Source organism: Coturnix japonica, chromosome 3 (assembly GCF_001577835.2).
Source record: "Coturnix japonica isolate 7356 chromosome 3, Coturnix japonica 2.1, whole genome shotgun sequence".
In the NCBI taxonomy this organism is placed as follows: Eukaryota; Metazoa; Chordata; class Aves; order Galliformes; family Phasianidae; genus Coturnix; species Coturnix japonica.
This window is the reverse complement of record NC_029518.1, coordinates 61193614-61212873: the sequence shown is the minus strand read 5'-3', so window position 1 is coordinate 61212873 and position 19260 is coordinate 61193614. Positions and strand designations below refer to the sequence as shown.

The following is a 19260-nucleotide window of genomic DNA, read 5'->3' as shown; positions in this document are numbered from 1 at the left end:
CTTTCTTGCTCAAAACCTTTCTTTCTTTCTTTTTCCTGCCATTTGGAGTGGGTGGAGCAGGGAATCCATCCTTGCCATGGAATTAGATAAAGCTTTGCCCTGTTATTTTACAAAACGTGTTGTTGTGACATACCATCCAGCTCTTCCCATCACTCTGTACTTCATTAGTCTGTCACCGTACAAGCATATTAAATGACAAGCTAAAAAACCATGAGACGGTACAACGGTCCATTAAAATTCATAAGGGATATCAAATATTCAAAGTAAGGGATGTAAAAAGCAGCAGTTTTTTTGTAAATACCAGTACCTGTGGCTGCACAAGCACTGAGGCACTGCTGTGTGCCTGGGAAGCTTGGTGGAGGGCTGCCACAAGCATGGGTGCTGGCCTACCCCAGGCCTGCTTTGCAGTCTCCAGCCCAGCCTGTAGCCCTCAGCAAATCCAAGAAAGCAGCAGAGCATGGCTGATATCACGGGCTACAGCAGTTAGCTGAGAGCTCTTGATGACACAGGGCAGCAGCCTCATGCAGAACCTAAGGACTGGACTTCAATCCCAAATTCAGTGTCAGCTGCACCCACCATTCAGACTAATATCTGGTCTTAATGGTAGAAACTTTAGGCGGTGAGGCATCTGCTGTGCCTTTAAGCACGTTTTTCAGGCTGTTGGTTACTCTCATTGGTAATATATACATGTTACTTCTGCTGGGGTTTCTGCTTCCAAATACGTGGGCCTTGTTAAGCCTCTGTCTGCTAGAAACTCAGACCCTGGCCTCCTCTACCCCAATCTGTAACATATACGTTTTCAAGGCTTTTGTCTGTAGCAGTTCTAAAAATAATTCCTTATTGGAGTTCAATTGAATATGAAGAAAGCGAGGTGATAATCAGATGATGTCATAGCGATGTCTTGCACTGCATCTCGCCGTCTGCCGATGCTAGCAACTGTTGCTATGTACCAAGAGGAAGGCGATACTCCCCGCTGTTCCGGAGGCTGGGAAGCTCTCCTTACCACTGCCTGTCAGGCATCTGATACCTGCTGACATGTGTCCCAGGCCTTTCTTTGCTCCCTTACTTGGTAGGACAGCTGTGAGAGCCAGTGGATTATGTCCCACAGGGCTCTGAGCTTCTCTGTTCCTGAGGCTATCTCCCAGAACCATGCTGGAGTGTGATTTCAGCCTTACAGCTGTTACTACCCCTGCTCCTGCGGAAAGCTCCACAAGGGCCTTTCCTGCTGACTCTTCTCGGTCTGTCAGCAGCCCAGCCCCATTTGGAGCTGCCCTGCCCTATGGGGACAGAGCTGCAAGAACGGGGCTGCTGCTTGCTGTTGGACCTGAGCTGACCTCCACCCCATGCCTGGCACTGGAGGCCCAACAGCAGGACAAAGTCGGTGTCCCCAATGTGCCGGGTCATGCCGGAGCACCTTGGCAGCCATCCCAAGGCTGTGTGCCCGCAGGACGGATTACTCGCAGGTTTTGTCTTTGTTGTGCTCATCAGAACAAGCCAGCTCCAACTTGGTGCGCTGGGGCGTTGGATCGCCAGCAACCTGAGATACGATCCTGTTTCTGTACAATGCTTCCTTTTGTTTCTTAAAGGCGTGTTGGTGGCAAACAGCATTGTATGAGGTTCTGGCCATAATCCTGGAAGGGGAGCAGGAAAGGAGAAGGGCACGACAGCATAAAGCACGCCCTGTTTGCTGCCTGGCCTGCCAAAGCCCTGCTGCAACCTGTAGCACTGAGGTGCTCTGGGGCACTGGAGCTCCCAGGGACTTGTGCACTGTGCAATACATAGTGACCACCCAGAGCTAAGTGACGTGTAAGTGCTTGTAAATAGTGGAGTAAATAGGTTTTGCTTTTCACTGGGTGTCAAAAGGAGAGAAGGAGGAAAAAGAGAAAGGCAGAGCACCAAACTGCAGCTCATTCAAAGCCGCTTGGGAAAGTGTTTTGAGGTAGCCTTTCCTGAGAGCCTTTGAAATTCAAATGACAGACTCCAGCCTCCTGGCACATAGATCCATTCCTGTTCCTAGGGGGCTGTGACAAACAGTTGCCCTTTTTTCCCTCTTTTCAATCCCCTTGAGTCTCAGAGCTTGCAGTTCTGCTCCCCCCTTGGGGCCTGAAGCCCGAATGATTGTTAGGGTGGCAAAGGGGATGGTGTCTGCTGGGCACAGGGCTGGGCAAAGAGGGTCACCCTATCTTCAGGCTCTCCCACAGACATTTTCTTCTGTGAAGGCCTGAAGAACTCCCTGGTCTTCCAGGAGTTCCCTGCTATCTTTTGGCGTGTGCCTGTGTGAAACCACTCTGTTAAAACACAGCTTGTGAGCAGCAGGCTGCTGAGGGGCTGAAAAGCATTGGGTGCCTCGCGCTTCTGCAGCATTGGAGGGAGCGTGCCCTGTTGCACGCAGCTCAAAGGTTTCATGGCCTCCTGCCTTAATTGCTTCTGACATTCTTATGTGAGGGTGTTGGGATGTGCGGGGGCTGCTCCTCACTGTTCGTTAAAGAGGAGGAACCCAACTGTTGCGGCCCATGCCGGCAGAGTGCCACGAGGACGGCAGCTGGCGGTGAGGGCAAGCTTCTGCAGGTGCAGGGAAACACAAGTCCCCCATCTGTTCCTCCTGCTTCCTGCCCCTGCTGCTGGCAAGGGGGCTGTTTGTCCTCCTGCAGCTCTCTGTGGCTGTGGCTGAGCGTCCTCAAGCAGGCTGAGAGGCTGGGCTGCCACCCAGTCACCGTGTGTCACAGGAGGGAATAGACTCGACAGAGACGGGTTGTGCAGGGTTATCCTATTGTACTTGTGATGATGGCAATTCATAGTTGAAGCACCTGATTTGTTAACCTTATAAAGAGGTGCCATTAAATACTGTATTTAGCTCCTCAGGGGAAGCAGCCTAGTTTCTTTCTCATTTTCCTTTTCTCATTCCTGTTTTAACATTAGTGACTCAGCTGTCACTCCACTTCCGAAGGACCACTGGGGTTACAGCTGTGGTTGGATGGCACTGAGAACCCATTTCTGCTGAAAATAATTAATGTGGTCTATTTTCAACTCAAATGGAGCCTAATACAAAACTACTGGAAGGTTTTCATTAACTTTTGCAAGCTTTGAAACTTGCCTGTTGAATAGATTGAAAGCCTATGTGTATCTATCTGTCTGTCTCCTCTTGTTTTCCCACTCCAATAAGGCAAAGTCTAGCAAAGATGTGTATGCATTTAACCCTACATGTTGAGAATGTACTGGTTCAGGCCAGTAAAGCAACTTAGAGAGTATATGTTTACATACCTGCCAAAGGCTTTGTAGGTGAGAGTCTCTTTGCAGCAGGGTACAGAGTTAGGTCCTAAAAGCAAAATGAATTTCCACCAGCTCTGATAAAGGTGTAATTCCCTAATGAGTTAACGTTGTTATCCCTAACCTAAATGCAGCCTGGCTCAATTTGTATGTTTCTCGATAGTCTGTTTCTACTAAGCTCTAGTCTGTTTATAAAAATGAAGAAAAAGGCAGAATTTTGTGTTAGCTTACTCGTACTTTGTGTATCAGCTCATATTAGTAAGTAGTAAGCCCTGGGCGTCCCCCAGGGCTCAGCACTGGGACTGGTTCTGTTTAACATCTTCATTGATGATCCTGATAAGAAGATTGAGTGCACCCCCAGTAAGTTTGCAGACAACACAAAGTTGGGAGGGATTGTTGATCTGCCAGAGGGAAGAAGGGCACTACAGAGGGACCTGGATAGACTGGATTGATGGGCCAGGATTAACAGCATGAGTTTCAATAGGGCCAAGTGTCAGGTCCTGCATTTTGGTCACAGCAACCCCAGGCAACCCTACAGGCTTGGGGAGGTGTGGCTGGAAAGCTGCCTGATGGAAAGGGACCTTGGTGTGCTGATGGACAGTCAGCTGAATATAAGCCAGCAGTGTGCCCAGGTGGCCAAGAAGGCCAATGGCTTGTATCAGGAATGGTGAGCAGGACTAGGGAAGTCATCCTGCCCCTGTACTCTGCATTGGTGAGGCCTCACTTTGAGTACTGTGTTCAGTTTTGGGCACCTCAGCACAGAAAGGACATGGAGGTACTGGAGCAGGTCCATAGAAGGGCAACGAGGCTTGTGAAGGGCTTGGAAAATCAGCCCTGTGAGGGGAGGATAAGGAAGCTGGGGCTGTTTAGTCTGGGGAAAAGGAGGCTGAGGGGAGACCTTATTGCTCTCTTCCAGTATCTGAATGGCGCTTACAGTGACAGCGGGGCAGGTCTCTTCTCACTGATGACAGGTGACAGGATGAGGGGAAATGGCCTCAAGTTGTGCCAAGGTAAGTTTAGGTTAGACGTTAGGAAACACTTCTTTACAGAAAGGGTAGTTAAACACTGGAATAGGCTGGGGACAGGGAGGTGGTTGAGTCAGCATCCCTGGATGTGTTTAATAGCCATTTGGATGTGGTGCTCAGAGATACAATTTAGCAGAGGGTTGTTAGAGTTATGGTACCATGGTTAGGCTGCGGTTGGACTTGATGATCTTTGAGGTCTTTTCCAACCTGAGTAAGTCTATGATTCTATGATTCTATTTCTGCAGCTGTTGTCTACACATGCGCTTTGTTCAGGTGCCTGGTAGAAGATTATCTCCCTTTCCTGAAAAGAAGTTCAGATTGGATATTAGGAAAAGTTTCTTCACCAGAGGGTGGTTAGGCCCTGCACAGGCTGCCCAGGACACTGGGCACAGCCCCAAGCTGCCAGAGTTCAAGGAGCATTTGGACAACAGTCTCAAAGGGTTTGAATTTTGGGCTGTCTGTGTGGAGCCAAGAGTTGGACTCAGTGGTCCTTGTGGGTACCTTCCAACTTGGGGTACTGTGTGATTCCAAGTATCCCTCATAAGGATTTGCCAATGATCCTTCCTTTCTGTCTTCATTTGCTCAGTTGGTACTGCTTTCTTAGGTACCTTTATTATGAAAATGATACCTGGCATGCTTTGGAGGCCTGGCATTCTTGAGTTGTGAATAGCGTGAATAACGTCATAGAGCAAAAACCAGTGAACAACATCACCATCATTTGTAGCATTGTCCTTTAAAATACACCCATGCCCTGGCCATGTAGATGTTAAAAAAGAATTTATTTTCAAGGAAGGCAGCTCCACTACTGTAACTCACTATTTTCCCTTAAAGGCTGGCTGTGGCACATGTGCCCAACCAAGGCTGAGAACCTCAACTTTGCAAAAGAGGTCTCAAAACCCATTGCCCTCATGGTCCACAGCTGCCTCTGAAGAATGGCCCCATGTGCCTCCTAAATGATACAATGCAGATGATCCAACATAGACTTCAGGAGGCATGACTCATGGGCGCAGGTTCAAACTGGGAACATGAAAGGCTGCACTCACCCTTCTGCTCTTAGGGCTCTGGTGTTGGGTGGGGAGCTCAGAAAGCACGGGGAAGTGCTGGAAAGTGTGGACAATGTCTATTGTTAGCCTCTATATTTGGCACTGATGACTGCGGTTGTAGCAGTGGCAGCACTGGAGGTTTCTCAGAATAGGTGAATGTATTAAAAAAAAAAAAGAAAGAAAGAAAGAAAGAAGAACAAGAGGCTATCATGTCTTTGCATTTACCTTGATTTTGAGGTTGATGGGATGGTGCTGTTGCCAATTACACATGAAACAGGAATGTCCTGCTCGCTGTAGCAAAGGGCTGATTCATTGGCAGCATTATAGGTGTCATCTTCCCTTTTGTCAGCTCCTGAGGTGTATTTTGCCCCTGAAGTGAATAGAAAATAAATTAAAGAAATCCAGTAAAACCAGTAACATGCAGGTCATCCAAGCAAGCTGTGGTTTGATTCAAGCTGTTCATAAATAGAGCGAGGTGAGGCTGAGATGTGTGTGAGGAGTGGAAGGAGAGCACAGAGTTAGCAGGGGCAGGCTCTGAGCAGCTCCCAAAATGCTGCCATGCCCAAAGCAGATACAAAGCCATGCCCAAGGTGGGTGAGGTGAATTAAATTTTAAGGTTCTCAAAAGACTTCTTTCCATAGGGGAAAAAAATAGAAATGCTGTGATCTGGAAGAATGCAGGCAGGGCACTGCATTGTGGAAGCTGGAACCCTGTCTTGCTGCTCGAGGTTTTGAGCAGGGCTATTTTGAGGCTGGGTATCCCTGTCTCAATGCCGTGCCTTCCTGATGGAAGTGAGATGATAGAACAGGCTGTAGAGGAAGCGCTGAAATGAACCCATGTTGCTTTGTAGATCTAAAACTAGTGAGAAGATGGATGTTTTTGTCCAATCGGTTAATCTTAGGCATGAGCTTATATCCACAGAAGGCAAGCCCCGCGTTGTGCCAAGGAACTGCCCCCAGATCTGGGGACTGCAGCTCTGTGAGCCTGGCATCCCCATGGCTCCCAAGGGATTGTGTCCCACAGGGCAGGGTCAGACCTCAGGCCATCACCCACAGGTGTATCCCGAACCTGCTTGGTGCCTGGGGCTGTGGAGCAGGAGCCTCGGTCCCTTGCCATGCCAGCTGGAGTGCATCGTATTTTAAAATGCATTTATTTATTTTTAATCTGATAATATCTTCTGGTTCAATAATAAACGAGTTGCATGCTTAAAATAGCACAGGATAGGGGTCCTGTTTCAGATTAGTCACATAACAGAGATGTCCAGGGCTGCTTTGGAGATAGTTTGAAGGCTTGTTTTTACGAGAAGGTCCCGTGTGCCTGTGCCAGCTTTGGAAGGGCTTACTCAGGCCTGATCAAACTCGGTCAGTCAGTGTATCAGATCCATTCCTCTGTCAGTCACATGTTAGCCATAACTGTCACCAGATTTGCAATAAAATAGCTGCAGCTCAGCACTTACAGTTAACACAGCCCATGCACACAGTGATCCATCATTTCAGAGTCAGGCCACCTCAGAGCTGGCACTTTGTGGAGCTGCATGCAAGGTAGTGATGCATTCGAGTAAGGCAGGAGCCCTCAGAGGCTTTGCAACACAAACCTTGACCTTGCTCCTATGCTGCTGTGCAGTGGGATTTACTGGGAGTCCAGTTGCATTTCCCAGGCTTAGCAATTGTTAAAAAAGTCAGCACAGAACCACAAAAAACTTCTCAAAACTTCACAGAATGGTTGAAGTTGGCAGGGACCTCTGGGTCCATCTGGTCCAACCCTTGCTCAAGCAGGGACACCCAGAGCAGGATGTCCAGGTCTGTGGCCAGGTGGCTTTTGGCACAGCTACATTTGTATAAGTACAGACTTAGAATAGGTGAATCAGCATTGACAAGCTTTTGTCATCTTCCATGGGAAGCTACTATTTTTAGTGTATTATTATAAGCAGTAGCATCACTCACGTGTATTTATAAAGGCATGAAAAAACGCCTGTACATGTTTCTAAATAGTCAATGTATAGTAACGGCCATATGCTGCAAGTGAGCAAAAATAAAGCTTCAACACTCTGGCTTCCAAAACACTATGTGAAGCTTTTGGTGGGATCTGTGCATCTAAGAAATGCAAAGCGGAAGAAAAATTTCTTCTTCTAGTCAAGAAAAACAAACCCAAAGACTTCAGGGTGCCAGCCTCGCAGTGAAATTGCATTGTTTCCATTGAGGTCTAACACAGTGACCAGTCAGGTTTGTGAAAGCCCAAGTGGTTGGGTGTGCAATGGAAGCAGCAGCTACTTTTGTGAGAGTTTCTGTGTGTATGGTTTGGGTTGATGGAGTTTGTGTGCTTGCACATCTCTTGGGGCTCCTGGAGGAGAAACACCGTGATTCCCCATTGGAGGTACTCTGCAAATGCAGAGTGGTGCCCTTTCCAGAGTCACTATTGAAATTCTGGGGTCTGCCATTAAAGAAAAAGAGAGAAGAAAGATGTTATTTGCTGGCCACGCTGCTCCTGAACAGAGATCGTAACTGTTTTGATCTGTCTCTGCGAAGATCCAGCTGTGTGTGTTTATCCTGGCTATTTTGTATGCAACTCCTTGAGTTTAAAGTCACTTAAAAAACAGTAAGTGGTAATGTTTTTTAGTTTTACTGACTGTATTCGTGTCGCAGTCAAGCCTGCACTGATGCGCCTTGGGATTTTCACAAATTCAGCACCTTGCAAGATAATGCCTGAAAGAAAATTCCTGCTCTTAATTAAGTTCAGCCCTTTGATTGAAATTAATTGTGCTCCTGAATTTTGTGCAGACATGGTACAAAGCAGGTGGAAGAGGATGAAAAAGAAGGCTCTTGACAAGGTGCCTTTAGCAACTCCTGATGCTGCTGCGTGATTCTGGGTCCCCAGATCCCATTCTGATGTGGAGAAGCATCCGCTTTGTGTACGGAGACAAATGCTTGTATATCAGCTTTGTGTATGGAGCCAAATGCTTATATATCAGCTTACGTGGGTTGGGCTGCAGGAAGGGAATGTTCTGCCCAGCACTCCCAGAGCAAAAGCAGCTGTGCAGGAGGTTGCTCAGGAGGCTTCAAATATATAAAAATACATTGAAAAATATACAAATACATGCTGCATGGCCACTGCCGTTGCCCTTTATGAAGTTGGCTACACTTTTCATCCTCAGACCTTGCTCCTTCTTGGCAGCTACCAGCATTTTCCTCACTCTCTTGTTTCCCTCATCCCAGTGCCCAGTGGAAAAAAAAATAAACTGCAAGCAGCGTGCTCAGCTCAAAGCAAAACAAATGTTATTTATTAGAGTCCTCCTGTGGTCTATAGATGTCTGACTATAAAATAATTGGAGATTTTTCTGCTAACTGGAAGTGCGATGCTCTGAGACAATTTCCAGGCAGAAGATATTTTCAGCTGAGCTTTATTTACGTCAGCATAGTGATTTGCAGTATTAGTGTTTGCAAAGAGTGAGGCAGCAGTTGTTTTAATTAGAGTTTTTTTTGCTTTTTTTTTTTTGTTTTTTTTTTTTTTTTTTGCTTTTAGCAAAAGCATTTAATGATGCTGTGACTAAGTTCCCTTGGCTCCACATATTGAGATGCCTTTTCCTTTGGAAGGGATGGCTCCCACCTCCTTTGGGGGCATACTGCCTGCCCTTGAATGAGGGATCAGCCCCAGGTACGAGGCATGCGTCTTTAGGGTTTGTTTTGTCTCCTCTGGTTGAGTCCTGTCAAAATCTAGAACAGTGTAGAGTCCTTATTTTGGATAAGGGGGAGATGTATGCCGTGGTTGCCTATCTGAGCATAGCACCTTTCAGAGTGTAACTCTTCACTGGGCTTAGTGCTCTCCCAAGAAGCTCTGATGTCCCTCACTGCTTCCAGCTCTCCTAGGAGGTGGGAGTGGGTACAGAGGACTCATCAAGAGTCTCTTATAGCAGTTCCCCTGCCATCAAGATCAGAAATACTTCTTTTAAAGAGAGAATGAGGAAGGAAAAACCACAAAGCCACCCTTCGGATATCAAACTGATTTTAAGGGGGTCCTAAACCTGTGTGTTTGAGGCTTTTCCCCTTCTGCAGTAGGAGGATATGCTTGACGACTCAGCTTCCTAGAAGTGCCCACAGAAGTTGTAGAGATTCCTTCATGAAGATCTTCCGAAGCCACCTGGACATGTGCCTGGGCACCCTGCTGTGGGTGTCCCTGCTGGAGTAGGGGTTGGGCCAGATGGGCACAGAGCTCCCTGCCAACGTCTGATGCTGTGCAGTGTCAGGGCTGAGTCGGTGTCATCCCCGCTTCCTCTCAGTGCTCTCTATGCAGTGACCTCTGTGAGCCATACACAGTGGGCTGCTGGCTACTTTGCTTATGTTTTAATTCTCAATTTTTCTGCATCTATGGAGCACTTTCACTACTTTATTATGTTACATATTTATTTATTTTTTTCTGGATTGCAAAAACATATGAAAAAGGTAAGAAGTTCAGAGACTGCTTTGGGCTGGGGATGTTTAAGTGCCTTGAGAAGAGCGTGCTAAGCCTTACAGGGCAGTGTAGCAAAGGACTATGTAGAACCAATATACAGGCTGAAAGTCTCCTTGTCCAGATTCACAAATGCCTTTTGTCAAAAACTTCTATATTACATGCATACTGCAGTCAGTTTTAACTATTCATCCTTTTGAAGTCACTGTATCCTTTTTCTTCTTTACTTGCAGCTGAGCCTAGTGGAGGATTTTAAAGCAAGCAAAACATAAAAATGGTAGCTGAAGCAAATGTTGAGTTACTTCATGGGAAGGCACAAGTGCTAGACTGGATGGGTGGGCAAAATTTATTGATTATTCACAACCTTATATTTTAGTGACCACTGAATACAAAGAATTTAATTTGGTTCGTTTTGCTTTTTCTTAAAGAAAATAACTGCTTTTTGATGAAGGGCCTCTGGGGGAGGGGTTATTCATCCCCAGAACAGATTTGTGCTACAGAGTTTTGAGGATGGTGCTGAAGGCTGGAAACCAAAGTCAAAGGAGTAAGCAGGGCCATTGGAAAGCTGGAGGTGTTATTTTTATGGCTTCTCCCCAGTGGCATTAGATTTGAGCCTTGCCCTACTGTGTGGTCACCAGACAACTTCATAGGGTGAAGTCAGAGTGTTAAATATGTTTATAAAGTGTAAAATAAAGTATAGTTCTCCCAAGTGAGCATTAGCAGCAGTCACGGGTCCACAGATCGTGTTTGTTTTTCTCTCATCATTTCGCAGTATCCCAATTGTTAAAATAAACCACTGCCCTTGATTTGTAGAAGCGATCTTACAGTTTAGGAGCCTGTATCTGAAATAACAAATTAAGCGCTCACTGCAGAACACCAAAATGAAAACAGCAGTGTGTAACTTGGACACAGCAGCCACCAGCTGCACCTCATCTTGCTAATCTTCAGCCTTTTTTTTTCTCCTTCTTAAAGCAGGGGCCTTTAAGAGTTAAGTTACACAACTCTCTTTTTATTTTTAAAGTGAGTGGATTCCTTGTGGCGTTGTTGAGAATGATAAATTGATACCACATGTTGCTCCCAGACAAAAAAGACTCTGTGTTGCAGTGGAAGCACTTGCAGCTGGTGTCTGAGTTAATGGCGGGGCTCCACAAGGTAAACACAGTTTGGAAGAGGCTGAAGCAGACATGGGCAGGAGGAGCGGGGGGGATTTGCTCTGTTTTGAAGGCTTGAGCATTTGCTGTTTTGGCCTGGCCACAGTTCCTTGCTGAAATAACGCACGGCCTAAGCTTTTCCAAGAGTCTCATTTATAAGTTTGCACCAAACTGGGTATTTGGCAGCTTGGCAAAGTTTGAATGTCCTCTCACGGAGCTTATATGTTCGCACTTGTACCAAAATACCAAAAAAGATGTGTAATTAGGACATGGTAACTGATTTCATTTATTTTCATGAGCAAAAACACTGCTGATACCTTCAGGGAGTATTCACAGAATTGAGAGCAGTGGAGCAATGTTGACCTTGGTCAGCACTGATGCCCCATGTGGCTTTGGGAGAAGTAGCATCTCCTTGCATGTTGCTGCTCTGGCCCCTCAGATGGGATGTGTTGCTAGTGAGACCTAGTGTGCTGTCTGGCCACCTCCTGGCCTGCCATTTCACATCAGCACACAGGTTAGTGAACACCACAAGGCGCACGGTGGAGAAAAGTGCTCAGTGAAGGAAGCAATGGAGAGGTGGTGGGCATGCCAGCACCCCTTCTGCTCAAGGCTTGGTGGCTTGGTTTCCTCACCACAGAAGCTGTCTGGGAGAAGTCTCACCCCATGGTCTCTCAGTGCACATGGCAGGGAGGCTGAGGAGGTGTCCTGCCCTCTTGCAGGCCTTACTGCCATCCCATTCTCCACCACCCACCTCAGTGACACCATCACTCAGCTTTGTAATGCCTTCCCCTGACATCTTCCCCTTCTGCTGTGCTTGGATGTGCTCCACTCCACCCCACTGCCATTCCTTTCTCTAAATGCCCTGGTCCTCACCCTTCCCTTTCTGCCTGCTCTGCCCCCTCCATGTTCAGCTTCCTTTCTCCCCAGCAGGGACACTCCTGCCTGTCCATCTTCTTCTCAGCCTTGCACACCACCTGACATCTGTCGGTGGCATGTAATACTCTGCACAGCTGTACGTTTGGTTTTTTTTAAATGAGAATTTGCAGTAACCTCTAAGCAGCTGGCAGCTGAGCATAGCCACATTGCCTTCATGCATCATCCTCCGCTCACACCACATCTGCCCCATCTCATGTGTTCCTCTGTTCTGGGTCCTCCTCGTCTCCAGGAACAATAACTCCTTTCTGCAGGACCCCTTCAAGAGAGGCTGGGACCCAGCTGGGCACCGTATGGTATGCTCTTGATATTATCTGCAAGAATCGCAGTCTTGGTAGGGCACGCAGATTACTTCAAGTCAAGTATAAATAGTGACGCTAATAAAGGGAGGAGCTCATCATACTTCTTTTCTGCTCTGCTCTTGTACTGTCCTCGTGTTGCAGCCATCATTGGTATCTGAGCTCTTTCCAAGGTGTCTGTGGCCTGGCTAACATCTGTCCCATGTACATATGGTCTCCAGGAGAGATTCATGGGCATTCCTCTATAGATCTTTTAAAGTTTCTTGTTGTATTGTGGTATGGAAAAAATGTATTTTGTTTCAGTCATTGTGGCCTAATCTTTCTTCCAAATAAAGTGGTGACAAATCCCCATTAATTTGAGCAGCAGCAGGTTCAAATCACAAACTGTACTTTCTTTGCTTTTCCAGTTCCTCTGTGGTGTGTTGCAAGGTCATGTTCCTAATGCATCTCCCTGTGATAAAAGGTTCCACAGGATTATCCTGTATTTTAAGCAGTCATGTGCATTCGATGATGGTTCAGAAACAGGTAGAAAGCCCAATTATTTCATTCTAGATTGCAGCCAGTAGCCCAGCACACCAACCTTCCCTCCTGTGAGTTCTGAGTCTCAGTGATTTGTCTAGCAAAGTTCACATGTGGAAGGATAACAGGATCCAGCCATAATTTGATTTGGCAGGGCACCCAACACATGGAGAAACCAAAAACTGAGATACTGTTGCTGACGAGGTCAGCATGGGAGGCTGTACGAAAGAAGTGGGTTTTAAGGCGGTGTTTGAACAGAGGGTGGAGATGAGGTACACAGAAATAAATTGGCCCCTAATTATGCTTAAGAAAACAGCCTTCCTACAGGAGAAAAGTAAAGAAAAACAGAAGCTAGAGCATAAATGGCATATTGCATAATGTAAAGGAAAACAAGCCGCTTGGATTTTTCATAACCACCAATTTTCAGTGCAAAAGTATTATTGCACTCTTCTATTATTTTTGTAATACCAACTGTGAGTGAAAAGATACTGTAATAAGCAAATTGCACACGTGCATACACATACACACATAGAAGAGCCCTCATCCTGAAATGCTCTTGAATTTCATGGTTTTACCAACTGACCATTTAGGATTTTGCCCTGTTTTAGACCAGATGTTATAATAACACAGCAGAAATTCTTGAGAAGACCAAAGGTTGCAAACCGTTAGCTGATGGCACTTGGCTCAGTGTTCTTATGTTTGAAGCTAAGTGGCAGGCTGCATGGCCCACCTCAGGTGTTTCTTTTCTGTTTTCTGAGGCATATATATGCATATTTTCATTTGTAGCTATCACTGTGCTGTTTAGTCTTATATCCATCATGTTTAGGTTGTGTGCGTTACGGTGTTTGATGTGGCGTTGTAGCTCTGGTTGTCATAATCCTACCACTGGGAGAGATCCCCACATTTTCACATACATTTGCCACAGTGGACAAACATAAAAGCTGCCTGCATTGAAGCAGTACAAACTGGAATATCGGGAAAGATTTAAAAACAACAAGAGAAAACAAAGTCAGCAGTCTCCAGGCACTTGGGAAGAACCTGAGGAAGTTAGCAGTGGTGCCTGGTTATTTGAAATTAGAAGCAGACCTCTACCAGGCTCAAAATATCGCTTAAAATGTCAGCAGCTAAACAATAAAAGGCCTTTTCTCTCCTTAGACTGAAGAACTATGATGCTGCACCTCAATCCAACATATTATAATGGCGTTACAGTCTCTTGGAAGTAGACAAGTTTACAGCTGAAGCGCTAACCCAAACTTGTCTCGAGTGTGTCTGCGAAGCCTAGTCTGCTGCTCTGCGCAAATTGTTTAAAACAAAGCAGTTGCTATTTTGAACTGTAGTCAATATGATTCCTCTTTTCATTAAGTGATAATCACAAATGCGTCTGCTGTCTGCGTGTGAGAAGAATTTCAGGCGTGTTTTCCATTTCACAATCTGACAAAAGCCACAACACTTAGCGGGAAAAAGGCATCTTATACCGAGAAGAATTGTTTTAAAAAAAAAAAAGCTGGGCTGTTTTTCTTTATACATCCAGTTCACTTATGTCAAATGTGCATTTATCCCAGCGCTGCGAGCAGTGAGATGCTTGCGAATGATTTGTTGATTGACACATTCTTTGTCCATTTAAACCTGGAATTTCTTCAGCGCTTTGTAAATGAAGGATGCTTATGCCAGATGGATTGGCAGTGTTATGGTCCTGTTGACTTTGTGCTTTTAAAGCATGCTGGTAGAACAAACGTCATTTTATCCTCTATAGCTGCTATTTGCCGTAATTAAAAAAAGAAAAAAAACTAAAACCAAAACTCGTTCAACTTTTTAAACTTGATCATCTTTAACATGCAGGAATAACGTAAAACTTATGTCAAAAGGATATGGCAGCTCTCCAAAAATCTTTGCCTTGCACACGGGGGAAAAAAAAGTCCAGTCCTCTGGAAGCATTCTCAGTAGCCAGTACTACTTGCGTGTCCCTTTTTGAGCTGTATTTTAAGCTCAACAGCATTATGATGAGCAGAGTGAGATTTTCATTAGGGCTACTGTGGGCTGGTTTTCTCTGCTGCTTGTTTTGGGGTGACGATCACTGGTTTGAGCTGGTGTAGCTTTCAGACTGGGGATGTTGCTGACTTGAGCAAGGCTGTGAATGCACCTCCCCATGTGCAGTGTGGGGCGTGCAACTGTGTGCAGCCTCATACTGCAGCTTACAGCGTATCACTGTGTGCTGTGTCATGTCACGTTTTGAAGACTATGAAGATACCATAGTGGGGGGACATCTGGCTGGCTGCCGTGGTACAGGCGTAATTCTGGTGCGTCTCATCGGGAGAGCAAGCACAGCTTATGCACAGTGTGCCCGTGGGAGAGGAGCAGCGGCACACACAGTTTGCTCAAGAATTAGAATAAATACACAAACACACATGCCGATGGAGAATTAAAAAGACATTTGCCAAGGCTGCAGTGAGTGTGACTACCACTCCAGTCAGACTTAGGCAGTGACTTTGCACGTTCTGTTTCACTGAGCTGATGGCAAGATTGCTCTTAATGTAGAGGTTTGTCCTGAGCTGAAAGGGGAGAAGTGCAGCTCCCTTAAGTCAGGTACTGTTGAGTGATTTAAGGGCACAAGCAGTGGCCTCTGGTTTCATGCGTATCCCAGGAGAGGGGGGGGTTCTTGGCAAAGAGGAGCTAGACATTCTGTTCCCTTGTTCTGATGTTCCCAGCTGTCTCTACTAGCTCCTGACTAGCTCTGTTCCTTAGGATGCAGCTTTTGGGTCATAAGGGTAGGTAGCAGGAATGCCCAGCTAGTGCAGGCATGGCACTTGCTGAGTAGCAGCATGCTGGCAAGGTCCTCTCATGCTCCAGCCTTCCCATTTTCATCACCCAAGAAACCCCGGTGATAACCAGGGGGGCTCAGTATTTTGATTCATGTCGTTTTCTTGTGAAGTTGGTGTTGTGACGATTGAGATTTGGGGTAGCAAAAGGAATGCTGGTCTTGACATGTTGTTTTCTTCCTTTCCTGCAGAATTCAATCCGACACAACTTGTCGCTCCACAGCCGATTCATCAGGGTGCAGAATGAGGGCACTGGGAAGAGCTCCTGGTGGATGATCAATCCAGACGGTGGAAAAGTTGGCAAGGCGCCTCGGAGACGCGCTGTGTCCATGGACAACAGCAACAAGTACACAAAGAGCAGAGGGCGGGCGGCGAAGAAAAAGGCAGCCCTACAGACTGCCCAGGAGACGAGTGAGGACAGCCCTTCACAGCTCTCCAAGTGGCCGGGGAGCCCAACTTCCCGCAGCAGTGATGAGCTGGATGCCTGGACAGATTTTCGCTCCCGGACAAATTCAAACGCCAGTACAATAAGTGGCCGCTTGTCACCGATATTGGCGAGCACCGAGCTGGATGATGTTCAAGATGATGACGCTCCACTTTCTCCTATGCTGTACAGTAGTCCTTCGAGCTTGTCCCCCTCAGTAAACAAACCGTGCACTGTGGAGTTGCCTAGGTTGACTGATATGGCTGGGACAATGAATTTGAACGATGGACTAACAGATAACCTCATGGATGACCTCTTGGACAATATAACACTCCCTTCCTCCCAGCAGTCGCCCACGGGAGGGATAATGCAGAGAAGCTCCAGTTTTCCGTATGGTTCCAAAAGTTCAGGGCTGGGCTCCCCCTCAAGTAGTTTCAACAACGCTGTGTTTGGGCCGTCGTCCCTGAATTCCCTCCGCCAGTCGCCCATGCAGACTATTCAGGAGAACAAGCAGGCTACCTTCTCTTCCATTTCTCATTACAACAACCAGACGCTGCAGGATCTGCTCGCCTCGGATGCACTTAGTCACAGCGATGTCATGATGACACAGTCTGACCCGCTCATGTCCCAGGCCAGCACAGCTGTGTCCGCCCAGAACTCCCGCAGGAATATAATGCTCCGCAATGACCCCATGATGTCGTTTGCTGCGCAGTCCAGTCAGGGCGGTCTGGTCAATCAGAGCCTGCCCCATCACCAGCACCAGTCTCACAGCTCTCCTCTTAGCGGCAGCCGTGCCTTGTCCAATTCCATCAGTAACATAGGCTTGAATGACTCCAACAGCTTGGGATCCAAACATCAGCAGTCACCTGTCAATCAGTCTATGCAAACACTTTCTGACCCTCTCTCAGGCTCCTCTTTGTATTCCTCTAGCATGAACCTTCCAGTCATGGGACACGAGAAATTCCCAAGTGACTTAGACCTGGATATTTTCAATGGGAGCTTGGAGTGTGACATGGAGTCCATTATCCGCAGTGAACTCATGGATGCAGATGGGCTGGATTTTAACTTTGATTCCCTCATCTCAGCACAGAACGTTGTCAGTCTGAATGTGGGGAACTTCACTGGTGCTAAACAGGCTTCATCACAGAGTTGGGTACCAGGCTGAAGGATCTTTGAGGACAGGGAAAATGGGCAAACAGGTCAGTGCCCTGTAGATGTGGTAAGATGCTTGGTTTTATTGGAGTTTGCACCAACCACTTAATTGTTAGTGCACACTAATAATGCTAATTTGGCTTGCAATGGCTTGCTATGTTTTGGTATGCAACAGGCACAACCGAGAAAAACTGGGAGGTGTGGAGGGAAATGAGGCTAAGCTATAAAAGCTGTTGAGCTGCAGCACGGTCAGCACGCCTCTGATGCTGTGTCCCTCTTAATTTAGACATAAGAAACGTTAATGACAAATCAGGAAAACAAAGGTGGAATATTTGTGGGTTTTAGGAATCAGAGAGCTCCAGTTTGTCTTCTTTGAAGTCGCAACAGACGGATTCCTCTCTGCAGCCAATGCCACACGTAGCCAAGCTGTGTTACATAGGGATGAGGCAGGGGCTTTGTGGTCAGTGGAGAAATACTGCTGTAATAACAAAAGTAGGATCCTGGTCACAGGAACACCCTGTTTTAAGTGTTAGAACTATGCAAAAATGGTTGGCCCCCCACAAGACCAGAGCAGGTGTCATTTCCTTTTGAATTTCACTGAGAGAGTATCTGTAGGCTTGGGTTCTGACATAGGTGCTAATCAAATGTTAGCTTCCTCACATTATTTTTCTCCACATTGCTGTGGTTTTTTTCAGTATTTATCTGCAAGTGGGGGCATCTGAGCCTGTAAACATTGTTTCTGTCATCCTTTGTGTTTCTGTGGGCTCCCACCCCTACCCATGACTGCTTAGACATACATTTACTGACTCACAGAATAGGTTCCATGCAAAGTGCCCTTTCTCCTTTGTTTATTTATTAGTATAGGGGAGCAGATTTCAAAATATAGTAGGATAAGAGGTTGGCTATAAATTATTGAAAGCATTCTGCAAACTTCAGAACAGGGTGCAGAGTATCATTCATTCAGGCATTCGTTCATTTTGTAGCTTACCTCCAACTTACTTATTTTCTGGGGGAGGGATGGAAAGAGAGAATCCTTGTCTTTTGACTTTGCTTGTGGGTGACCCCTTAATCTTCAGTTGGGTTTTCAATCTTTGTTTCACAGTAAATGTGCTGGGGGAAGCTTTGCAGTATGTGAACAGCAGTGGTGAGCTTCCTGAGTATCTCCCTATGTGTCTAGAGTACCCTCAAAATGTGTGCTGATCTGCTGGCTGTAAGGGAGGGCAAAACTGCTCAGGACTCCTTGGTGTAGCCATTCTGCAAAGCTTCCTTGCTCCAGTGGAGCCAGTGGTTTGTGCAGTACTTTCTCTTCCAGGCAGATGATTTCCTCTGGTTCTTTCACATCGCTTTGGAAGGGAGAGCATTGCAGGGTGAGGCTGGGAGATGGGCTGCAACGATGGGCTGTAGAGGATGCTGCATTCCACTGACCATGCATTGTGGCGAGGCTATGGTGCCAGCTGAGTTCTGGTTTTGTTTTCAGTTTCAGTGCTTGATCATTTAAGAAAGAAAAGGGAATTTACAAAAAAAAGTGATTCATGAACTATGAAGCAGAACCTTGTGTCAGGTCACCTTTGTTGTCTCCTCCTCCACGTACATGAGCTGCTGGAATTTAGAAACCCATTTTTGTCCAAGGCAAAGCAGTACAATATGCTTAAAAAAGAGATGTTACTGACAGCATTGTATGACACACAATAAGGCAGCCTCCTGTTTCAGTACAGTCAAGTGCTGTGTGTAGATAGAAAGTGATGGGGAGACGTAGGAGCAGCAGGGAGGTGCAGTATCAGCCACCTCCTCGCAGCAGCTCCCCACTGCCTCTTAACTCTGTCCTGTGCCATGCAGGGAGAGCATGGCCACCCCAGTCCTTCCCAGGGTGTGCCTTAGAGGAGGGGAACCCATACATCTGGGTGAGAAGCCTCATTTTAGGGGATGGAGTTGTTTAAAGAGGTGTCTCTCCTCAATGAATTATTGACCAGTCATCTGTGGAAGCCTATTTCTCTCTCTTTAAAAGAAAATCAACTACATTCTGTTCACTGGGGAAGGCAAAGGCCTATGCAGACTGTGCCACCATGATGAGTTAGGCTGCACATAAGCCTTTGCATGTTTACCAGCTCCCACTGCGCTGGCTTTTTGCCTGTGAGGCTTTGCCATTTCCAGCCTTTCAGCAGGCCCTAATTGGTGCTCATAACTGAAT

General features: G+C 46.5%; 1 protein-coding gene across 1 annotated transcript in view; it reads left to right on the top strand.

Annotated features, from left to right (window-relative positions):
* Positions 1-19260, top strand: part of FOXO3 (forkhead box O3) — an 80394-nt gene that overhangs the window by 47913 nt on the left and 13221 nt on the right. The window contains exon 2 of the mRNA XM_015858632.2: positions 15688-17119. Within this exon, the coding sequence (XP_015714118.1) occupies positions 15688-17085 (1398 nt within the window). The 3' untranslated portion in view covers positions 17086-17119. The remainder of the gene's footprint in view (positions 1-15687; positions 17120-19260) is intronic.